This window comes from Lutzomyia longipalpis, chromosome 2 (genome assembly GCF_024334085.1).
Source record: "Lutzomyia longipalpis isolate SR_M1_2022 chromosome 2, ASM2433408v1".
NCBI classification, from domain to species: Eukaryota; Metazoa; Arthropoda; class Insecta; order Diptera; family Psychodidae; genus Lutzomyia; species Lutzomyia longipalpis.
The window spans coordinates 4,557,183-4,567,555 of NC_074708.1; the positions used below are offsets into that span (position 1 = coordinate 4,557,183).

General features: G+C 42.2%; 5 protein-coding genes across 7 annotated transcripts in view; 3 read left to right on the top strand and 2 right to left on the bottom strand.

Annotated features, from left to right (window-relative positions):
• Positions 1–10,373, top strand: part of LOC129788711 (mucin-5AC) — a 1,053,002-nt gene that overhangs the window by 124,871 nt on the left and 917,758 nt on the right. The gene's annotated exons all lie outside the window — the stretch shown is intronic.
• Positions 22–2,193, top strand: LOC129788725 (complex I assembly factor ACAD9, mitochondrial). Its single transcript, XM_055825032.1, has one exon. It carries the CDS (start codon positions 99–101, stop codon positions 2,085–2,087), a length of 1,989 nt encoding a protein of 662 aa, XP_055681007.1. The 5' UTR covers positions 22–98; the 3' UTR covers positions 2,088–2,193.
• On the bottom strand, positions 2,189–5,570 carry LOC129788730 (BTB/POZ domain-containing protein 9). The gene is made up of 3 exons (XM_055825044.1): positions 5,349–5,570; positions 3,666–5,249; positions 2,189–2,851 (listed from the first exon to the last, which is right to left on the bottom strand). Exons 1-3 carry the CDS (start codon positions 5,394–5,396, stop codon positions 2,705–2,707), a joined length of 1,779 nt encoding a protein of 592 aa, XP_055681019.1. The 5' UTR covers positions 5,397–5,570; the 3' UTR covers positions 2,189–2,704.
• On the bottom strand, positions 6,385–7,812 carry LOC129788764 (sin3 histone deacetylase corepressor complex component SDS3). Its single transcript, XM_055825096.1, has 4 exons — positions 7,621–7,812; positions 7,476–7,551; positions 6,687–7,401; positions 6,385–6,622 (listed from the first exon to the last, which is right to left on the bottom strand). Exons 1-4 carry the CDS (start codon positions 7,727–7,729, stop codon positions 6,524–6,526), a joined length of 999 nt encoding a protein of 332 aa, XP_055681071.1. The 5' UTR covers positions 7,730–7,812; the 3' UTR covers positions 6,385–6,523.
• The window catches only part of LOC129788784 (uncharacterized), a 12,063-nt gene continuing 9,703 nt past the window's right edge, over positions 8,014–10,373 (top strand). For 2 of the 3 annotated variants that reach the window (XM_055825119.1, XM_055825121.1), the window contains exon 1: positions 8,014–8,130. The gene's annotated coding sequence lies outside the window, so the exon portion shown is untranslated. Of the gene's footprint in view, positions 8,131–9,364; positions 9,706–10,373 lie in introns of those variants that run through there. The other variant, XM_055825120.1, reaches the window with a different exon arrangement.

A 10,373-nucleotide genomic window follows, 5' to 3' on the forward strand; every position in this document is an offset into this window, starting at 1 on the left:
TCGTAGAAATCTTCGTGTTTACCTCGGGGGAGACGGTGGAGAACATAACCTCAAATTAAGAATCTTTTGTAGTGGAGGAGTTTTCTTGTGGCCGGAATATGTTTATCGCGGGAAGGAGTGCAATCAGGAGATTCCTGACACAGTCACAACCAACATGGGTAGCTATTTCAACGGCTAACCCCCTCCGTGGGGCTCAGACACAGCCACAGGCGTCATCATCAGCAAAGACACCCGCTGAAGATGGTGCAAAGAAGAAGGAAGTTGTTCAGGAGGAGTCGACAAAAACTCCAGGAATACGAATAATTGACACAAAGGTTGAAAAGAGACTCCCTCGGAAGGAGCCACTGGTGAAGAATATGTTCATGTGTCGCGTTGACACGGATCTCCTGGTCTACCCGGAAGCATTTGACTATCAAGCCCATCCGGAGATGATGGATAAAACCACACCAATTCGGGAAGATTTCAATGGGTTCACTGACATGTCACAGATTGATCATGAAGGGAAAATTCCGGAAACAGTGTGGCGAAAGATTGAACAGCATGGGTTGTTTGGTTTGAACATCCCACAGCATTTTGGTGGTCGGGGATTCCTCGTGACTGATTCACTGTACACCCTGGAATCTCTAGCGGGAGAACCGGCACTCTTGGCTGCCCTTGGGGCACATCATCAAGTAGCGGAAGTTATCATGAAGCTCGGCACGGAGGAGCAGAAGCAAATCTACCTACCGCGACTTGCTTCCGGAGATCTCATTGGGAGTATTGCACTGCAGGAGCATCACGATGCTGAAACGGGGCTATTCAATACAACAGCCACGTGCAATGCTGATGAGACTGTGTGGAAGATTTCCGGTGAAAAGGCATTCGTTCTCAATGGCACAAAGGCAAATCTCTTTGTTGTTTTCGCCAAAACGGAAGCAATCAACTACAAAGGAGCTAATGATGAAGTTGTTACGGCTTTTATCATTGAGGCAGATCGCAATGGGATTGACAAAGTCCCGGAAACTTCGCATGGGTTTGGCTTCCGTGGCACTGAGAGTATTTCCGTGAAATTCACCAACGTGGAAGTCCCATCGAGGAATATTCTCGGGAAAATCGGGGAAGGTCCCAAAATTGGTGAGGAAATGCTGAAGCTTCATCGTCTCCATGGAGGCCTGATAGCTGTAGGGATTCTCCGGAAGTTCCTGGAGGAGAATGCAAAGCACTGCATTAATCGGAAGCAAATTGGGGTGAGTTTGACGGAAATGGATATGCTGAAGAATCGCTTCTCGCGGATTATTTGTGACACATACGCCGTGGAATCAACGATGTACCTCACAGCTGGTCTCATGGATATGTACGATGGGCAGGATGTCACACTGGAGTGTGGCATTGTGAAGAATCTGGCCGCAATGGCACTCAGTCGGGGCATTTGCAGTGCAACAAATCATCGGGATCCTTCTGTATTCACTCCCGGACACGTCACGGAGAGATTCCTCCGAGATGCTCTGCAATTTCAGACACACGGGGAGGTTCTGGACTCCCTGCGGGGGCTCATTGCGCTGACGGGGTTGCAATTTGTCGGGAAGGAATTGTATGAGAATGTAAAGAAGATCCGGAATCCCCTCTTTCATCCCTCCTTCGTCATGAAGCGCCTGTTCACGTCACAGAGCTTCGATCGTCCCAAGAAGTTTGCCAATCTCGAGCACTACCTGCACTTGTCCGTGAAATCCGGAGCTGATGCCCTGGAGCTGAGCATTACACGTCTGCATCTCATGACGGAATTCCTCCTCAATCGCCATGGGACGGAAATCTTGAAGCATCAACTGGAATTGATTCGTCTAGCTGAAGCTGCATCCCACTGTTTTGCCATGTTTGCTTCCGTGGCACGAGCTTCCAGATCCTACTGCATTGGGCTACGTCATGCTGACTATGAGATGCACGTGGCTACAAATATTTGCTCCCACGGCACTGAGGGGATTGTTGAGCTGGCCAAGGAGACGCAAATGCATGAGATGTTCAGCCATGATGTTGCTCATCAAATTGTTGGGAAGCAATTCTTCAAGAGTCGTGGCTACTTCTTGGAACATCCCATCACGAGGAATTTCTAAATGAATCTTCTCTGTGGGCGGAAGAATGGTCAATATGGGAGGATTTTTGGCAAATTTGTAGAAAAAAAAATATCCAGAAATAAAAAAAAATCATAAAGACATTTTATTCTGACTTTTTTATTCTTTCGAGACCTGAAGAAGCCTTTAAAATGAAGCGAAAAGTCACTGGAAGGATCAAAAACGAGTTAAACTTCACAAAAAAATTGTTTTTCTTGAAAGATTTTTAAACCTTTTAGGAAGATTTCAAAAGCAAATCCTCTCCGAATGAATAAAAAAACTTTTTGTAAAAATTCAAAAGATTTAAATAATAAAATTCATTTAACAAATTGTGAATACATAATAAATCTTTCTTCCTAAATAGTGGAAGAGATCTTTTTTTTTTAAAGGAATTTTGAGTGATAAAAGACAAGAAAATTTCTTCTCTCAAGCATTCCAGAAGCTCTCAAGCGGATGTTTTATGCTTTTATGCTATAATGCTGGGGGATTGTAACACAGAAATTAATGCAATAAAAAACTGGATTTTTAACGAAACAGGTAAAATAATTCTTTGGATCAAAATTGTATCGATCGTTGCTGCAAAAGATTTCCCGCTAATTTATTTTGTATGAGAGAGCCATTTAAGATTCCTCTTCGGGATTCTCTGACGTGGAAGTCTGTGTGGCGGAACTTGAGCTACCTGGCTGAGGATTTGTTTTGTCATTCTCCTTCGCCTGCAGATACACTGGATCCTGCGATGGACACTCAAAGTGAACGCAGTGAAAAATCTGCAAAAAAAGTAAAAATTTTATGCAAAAAAAACGTTGTTAATGATTGAATAGCCCCAATAGTCCCTTTCGGGGAATTGAAAGGTTTAGTTTTTATAGTTAGTCGCAGTAGGCGTATGTTGCACAGAAAGAGAAGTGAATTCGAAGAGACGCTAATGAAAATTTGATAAAACCTTGTAAAATAGTAAGTAATTTGCATATATTTATGTCACAAAATGAAGAATAGGCACTAATAATTTAAATACTTTTATAGGAATTTGTCGGCGAAATGGGATGGTAAAAATATTGATTGATTTGAAAAAGCTGTTTGAACAAAAGATAAAAGATATATAATATGTATGTATGAAGAATGAAATTTAGTTAATTAAAATTAATTTATAATAGGATTTTTGCTAGAAGAAGAATCAAAGGCGTGAAGGGAATAAAAAGCGGCTAGCTAATACAATAGGTAAAATAAGTTGTAGCATATTTAGAAAGAATTTAATTAGATTAATTTGTTGCACAATCCCTCACAACATCAACGACATTTTGCCATTTTTTGTGATCTGGCGCGCTCGCCATAGATTTTACCATCCTCGCCACACCCTCCCACACCGTAGATCAATTTGAATGAAATAAAAATACAGTCCACTGAATTGCAATCCCTAACAAACGTTTCTGATATAATTTCAAATTAACTTTGCATCGAAGCTCCTCCTTAGACTTTGATTAAATGGGAGCCAATCAGAGAACTTGCAATTCTTCTTCTTATTAACTAGTCTTTCAACAAGAGATTTTTCCAGCAATTTGATTGGATAATGAGCAAAAATCTCACCTCATTGGCTGTATTGTAGGTCCCAACGATCTTTATGAAGACAACAGGACGTGGGGTGAAGGTGAAATGTTGCCAGGAACGCACGGGTTCTGCCCTCTTGTCCACAACAACCTCCCAATTCTTCCTATTTGTCGACGTCTCAATGTAGAAGCAGTAATTTCGATCATCCAGATCCCAGAGGAGGAGCCGCAGGGAGCCAATGTAGTAGGGTTGCCCGAGTTGCACGAGAATCATCCCACTAACGAGCTGATGGCACGTAAAGCCGTAGTCCCAATCGTAGTTTTTCACATCACCATTTATCAAGACATTCCGTGTGCGACTCACGCCATCCACGACGATGGCGCTCATCTCCAGTGTGGCCACATTGTTCACGGGGGCCACGATGCCATTGTGAAGGGGCGGAACGTTGGCTGTGTACATTGCTTCAAGGGAGACAACGTGGAAGACCTTGTTGACGGTGTTGTGGGTGCCAACGAGACGAATGTAGCGTACAGCACGTGTTGGGAAGTAGAGGAACTGCCAGGAGCGACAATTGTACTCCCGATGATCAATTACACGCTCCCACGAAACCTGATTGACGCTGACCTCAATGAAGTAGCAGTAGGAACGCACATCCTTGTCCCAAAGCAAGATTTTGATGTGATTTATGAGAAAAATCCTTCCCAGCTCTACAATGATTCCCTGATCATTTGCTTCGTTGATTGTATGCCGCGTGTAGCCACGCTCCATGTCGTAGGAGTCTGTGTCCCCATCGAGCAAGGATGAAGGAAGTTCCCCTTTAATTGTTCGCGAATCATACTTCAGCGCGGCTACATTCTCTTCTGGCCACAAAGCCCCGCGGAAGGGGAGGAACTTGCTCGTGGTCTTCTTCTCAATGGCATCAAGTAGACGATCTGGGTCAATGATTCCCGATGGACGCACCACAGTTAGGAGTTGTTCGAGATTCATCAGTGGGAGTCGCACCTGAGACACAACGAGATCAATATTTGCTTCCGGATTCGCTGTGCACCATTCGTGCACAGCCACAAAGATCGAAACCTCAGGGGCGGAGAAGGAATCCCTCTCAAGGAGCCCAATGAGGGATTGCTCAGACAATGTCTTGAAGGATTCGTGCTTGAGGATATCTGCGGAATTGCGCTCCAGGAAGGTGTGACAGACATTCATGAGTGCCTCAAAGGCATACAGGCGTGCTGCATCCAGGACAGCACACACATTGTCCAGCGAAAGGACTTGCCTGAGGTAGCCCGAAATGGCATTCTCCAGCTCTGTAAATCCATACTGATTAGCCAAACCGAGTGTGTCAAGTACATCCTCCTCCCTCATCTGCGACAGGGACATATGCCCCGAATAGATGTACCGCAGCAATGCCCGGAAAGCATCCAGTGGTACCTTCAGTTCAATCACATTCTGCAAACTCTCACTCATGCCCCCAAAGAGCATTGCCCGGAAGTAATCACTGCGTGCCGCAAGGATTACCCTATGGGCAGGAAGTTTCATGTCATCCACAACAAAGGTGACATCCGAATAGTCTTGATTCATGCACAATTGAGACATTTCCTCCGAGAAGCGCCCCGTAAGCTCAATCTAAAAGGAAACAAAGGCCAAGAAAATAATTTTATTTTCATTTAATTTCCCAGGGGCTACTTCGATTTCCAATTTGAGATTATTTTTCTTTCATCTTACCTCGCCCCATGGATTTGGGTCGGCCATACTATGGCTATTGCTACTCATTTGGCACTCACTCTGCCCACTTCCGGTACAACTTACACGGAAAAATCACAGATTTCTTGTTAATTTATTTAAGGAAAATTGGCGAAATTTTTCAAATACGCAAAAAGATTTGTTTTTTTTTTGACCGATTTTTGTTTGACATTTCAGTTGTCGTTAACCCTTCAATCTGACTACGGGGTGAATTTTCACCCCAGTATTGGTAGTCGTTGATTTTTCTCATAAAAAATTAATTTATTGGATCAATAAAGTTTGGTGACTGTATAAAAATCAAGAAACTGGGTAAAAAATAAATAGAAAATGTAAAAAGAATAATTAAAGGCTTAAAAATCTTAAGAACTTTTCATTTGAGAAATTCCAGAGAAGCTGTAAAAAATTCTTTAAGGCGTAAAAAAAACAAAGTTGCAAAACGTCCGGATTTGGAGAAGACGTAAAAAAACAAACTGCAAATAAATTAAGGAAAGACGTAACAGATCCTAAGAATTTATCAAAGAACCAGAGAAGGTTTAAGAAATTCCTGAGAAGTTGTAAAAAAAACCATTCAAAGTGTAAAAAAATTAAAGAACCTGAAAAATCGCTGATTCGAGCATCCAGTGGCGTAAAAAATCTTAGAGTCTGTAAAAAATCTAGAGAAACTGTAAATAATTTAAGGAAAGACGTAAAAAACCCTGGAACTTAGTCAAAAAACAGAAAAGGTAAAAGAAATTCCAGAGAAGCTGTAAGAAAATCCATTCGAGACGTAAAAAAATTCAGATAAGCTGTAAAAAAAATCCAGAAAATCGGTAAAAAATTAAGGAAAGACTTAAAAATCCAAGAATTTATTAAAGAACCAGAAGTATAAATTGCAGAGAAGCTGTAAAAAAATCAAAGAACCTGAAAAACGCTTATCCAGAGGCGTAAAAAATCCCAGAAAATCTGTAAAAATCTCCTTCCTTGAAAATTTAGTAAAAAATCCATTTCCTCCCGAAAAATCCCTCTAAAACTAAAGAAGTTATGGAAAAGAAAAAATAATTAGGCTTTATTTAATAATCTGCGAACATTCAATCAAATAAAAAAAATTATAAGATGATGGAAAACATTTAAGAAGAAAAATTGTACAATTTCTGGGGAGAAAACTCCGGGATTACACATCAATTTGCTCTCCTCTTGATGGATACTTTCCCCTGGCTCAAATGGGCGGTATTTATCTTGAATTTACTCCCAGCATCTGTGAGTTTTTTCACGCAAATCTGCAAGAAAAAAAGAAATTTTAATTTTTTTTAAGATCTTTTTTTAGGTTTTCCGGGAGCTTACAGTATCATTGCCAATGGCGGAGATTGTGGCTGGGAATCTGTGAAAGTCCTTCCCTTCGACAAATACTGGTTGACCTCGGTGGAACCACCGGCGTTCGTAGAGAAGTTTCCCATCTTCAATTTTTGCCTCAACAATGGGCGGAGACGATGGCGGATGAATTGACGGGATGGACGATGATGAGGAAGAGGCTGGACTTGTGGGAATACCATTGTTGGGCAATGATGGTGGTCGCATTGGGGTCATTGCCTTCCCACGGCTGATGAGCTTCAAATCATTCTCCACATCCTTCTCATCCAGGAGGAGTACAAGTTGCCCATTTGTCGGCTTCCGGCGCTTCTCCACCACCGGAATGGGCTCATTGGGGCGTCGTCGAAGCTTCCGTGTCACGGTGGGCTTTACATCCATGGAATCACTCGTGAGTTCCATGCTATTGTGCTCAGATTCAATCATCTTCCGCCTATCCTCAAAGTCCGTGAGGAGATTATCCTTCAAATCGGACTTCTTCTCCTCAAACTCCTTCACAGCGGCCTTCTTCTCGAGAATGTAGTCCCTCTCCACGCACTCCACAAGGTAATCACGGTAGATCTCATTGAGCCTCAGACGTTCCTTGCACTGATACTCGAGCTTCTTGACGCGTCTCACGAGTTCCGGATGTGAACCATTTTTCAGCTCTTCCAGCTGCTTCTTCAGATTCGCCAACTTATCCTGGTACATTCTGGAAGGCAGAAGAATATGGGAGAGGAATACAGGAAAGCTTCCCGGGGGGCAGGAAGTCTCTGTAATACTCACTGCTCCTTAATTTCCACAGGTTCATCCTGACTACGCTGATGGAGGGCAAGATCCGTCTCACTGGCTTCTTCTGTGTCTGGAAAATGGGGGGAAAACAGGGATTTATCCCCGTTCCAGGGGCCAGGAAGAAGGGTTTCATTCTCACCTTCTTCGCTGTCATTTTCACGGTCCATAAAATCAAATGATGGATCGTAGTCACAATCGAAATCCTCATTGGTATTCCCCGAGTAGTACGGGGAGTTCTGATAAGACATTTTTCACTGAGAAAATTCACAATTTTCCAGGCAACCACGGAAAACAGACGCTCAGAGAAAAACACACTCACACACGACTACCGAGTGAAACGTCAAAAGTTCTTTTTTTTGGATACCGCCGATACCACAAAATGCATACAATGTTGTGCGATAAAGAAAGGTGAGATACCACAGTAGTGCCGATACCACCCGTGAGACAGACAGACGCGCGAAAAATCTCCGTGCAGTGATTTCGTGAACAAAATCACACCTTTTCCTTCGCAGAAAAATATGCACCGTGCATAAGAAAGACATGTGTGTGATGGTTTGTGAGTGAAATTCGTGCGTGCCCCGTGTGCAGTGCAGCCAAGACGTGGTGAGGCGATTTGTCGTTCGTGGAGAAACAAAAATGGCTCTACAAGGTTATTGAACGATGTTAATTTCTTTGTTTGACTTTCCCACTCTCATGCCGTTGCGTGGCTCACCCTGTTCACGGCGACAGTGCGTGCCACGCGCGTGCACACCCCCCGCCAGGGTACCGTGGTAAGCCCTCTGTGTCCCACATGGTAGGGCCCATGCAGAATTTCGCCACATTTTCATCAATGGCGTGGATTTCTCACGGGCGTGTGAGCCGATTCGGCAATTTGTGGCGACAACATGCCTGCTGAGACACGATTTTTTTCTGATTCCAACGACGTCTCAAGGCGAACGTCGTGGGTCTTTTTGCGTCGTGCCTCGGTGCAAAAATACCCCAATCGTCGCGTAATTTATTTTTAGGCACACACCCGTGGGGGTGATTTTCACTTGCACCGACGTGGTGCAATCGTTTGGCGCCCTTTTGCGCGCCCCATCCATTTTTTTTACTCTTCTCTTTTTTCCTTCCACAACTCCACACAAACACCATCACACCTCGATGCGCGCGCCACTGCTTGCGAATGTGTTGGTGTGACGAAGGTTTGAAAGATTGTTTGAAATTTTTGGAAATGTTTCAATGAAACTTTCTATGTCAAGTATTTTCTACATTCTTTGCGTGTGTGATTTTTATTTGAAAACCCGGCTGACAAGCAAAACAAAGAGAAATCTCTTCTCTAGCTGTGTGGGTGTCGAAATAACGTTCGGCCATGGAAAAATATAAAAAGAAGAAGAAATGTTTTCTCTTACTTTAAAAGATATTTGTTTTGTTAGGAAAAATGGAGAAAATCTTTTGCCAATAATATGTAAAATTTTGAAAACAGACCAGCTGGGTAATTTTTGACTGTTATCCTAGCGGGCACAGAGTTGGAGATTCGAGCTGTCTTAAAGATATCTTTAAGGTTAGTTTTTAGAAAATAGAGTTTTTTTTTTATTTGTAAGCGAAGTAAAGAAATCTCTAAGATTTTAATACTACGGAACTCAAAGTGCGCCAATACATTCACAAATCGAGAAAAATGCGTGTAAAAAAAGTGCCTACCAGTAAGCAAAAGTTTCACCCAGCAGGCATAGAGTAAGACATTAATGGGATAATTGCACCAATATTAAGATTAATATTTGAGATAATTTTAAAAGAACTTACATCTACCCCCGCTGGGATGATTTTAGTACATTTATATCACCTGTAAAATATTTTTTTACACGACATGTAATAAATACCCTTTACAGTAGAAAAAAAAATAATCCAGCTGATCTGTCAAAACATTGCAATAGAAAAAAAAAATATTTATTTCACGAAACATTCCCTTGTGTGCGAAAATTTCGTGAAATTTTGTAGTACAACAGCTGTGAGGTGAATTCTCATTGGCTAACTGCGATTTCAGTCCTACTTTCTCTTCGACTCGATGACACTTTGCACAAATGGAAGTGCTTTTAGTTTAGAATTCTTTTTCCAATTTAATTAATAAAATAATCCACAAAAACTAAAGTAAGTTGCGTGTGAAACTAACAAGGGAACACGTTGCAGTGGTGAAGCCCCTCACCGTTGCTCCAATGAGTGGGAAAAGTGTGTGAAAGTGTGAAAAAAGGTGAGTTTTCACAGAAAAAAAAAAAGTTTCATTGCGATTGGGGAGAAAAAAATGAAGGAAGGAAAAAATGGGTGGTTAAGAGAAAAGTGAGCGAATTTGACGTTTTCTCTTCATTTTTCTTTTTTACTTTTAACTTTCCTTCGCGACGTGGTGTTTTTTCCCTCATTCTGCAGTGGGGTGGGGTGTGAAAAACCCATTTTCGTGTCCCACTTTCGTGCATAAATTTTACAACAAGAGAGAAAAAAAATTCGCAAAAGCCCAAGGAAAAATTGTGAAACAATCGACGAGAGAGGCATGAAAAAAAAATCTTTACATAATTCCAAATTGATATTCTTCCGTGTTGGCTGTGTGTGCGTGTACAAGGTGTAGTTGTGTGTGTGTGTGACTGCCTGGCCTGAACAACGGTTCGGAAGAAGAAAATTGACGGACGATGAAATTCCATCCAGCAGCATCAGAGTAGGCAGAGAGAGACCTCCAAAGGCAGGGCCCCGAGATATCGCAAATTCCATCTTCAGACGCCGGCGACCTCGGCTCATGGAGGCGGAAATATTTTGAACTAAACTATGTTCTTTGAAACGCTGAAACTATTGAAACATATACCCACCAAAAAAACACAATATGACATTTCCGCGGAAAGTCGTTGGAAAATTCCATCAAATTAAATATTT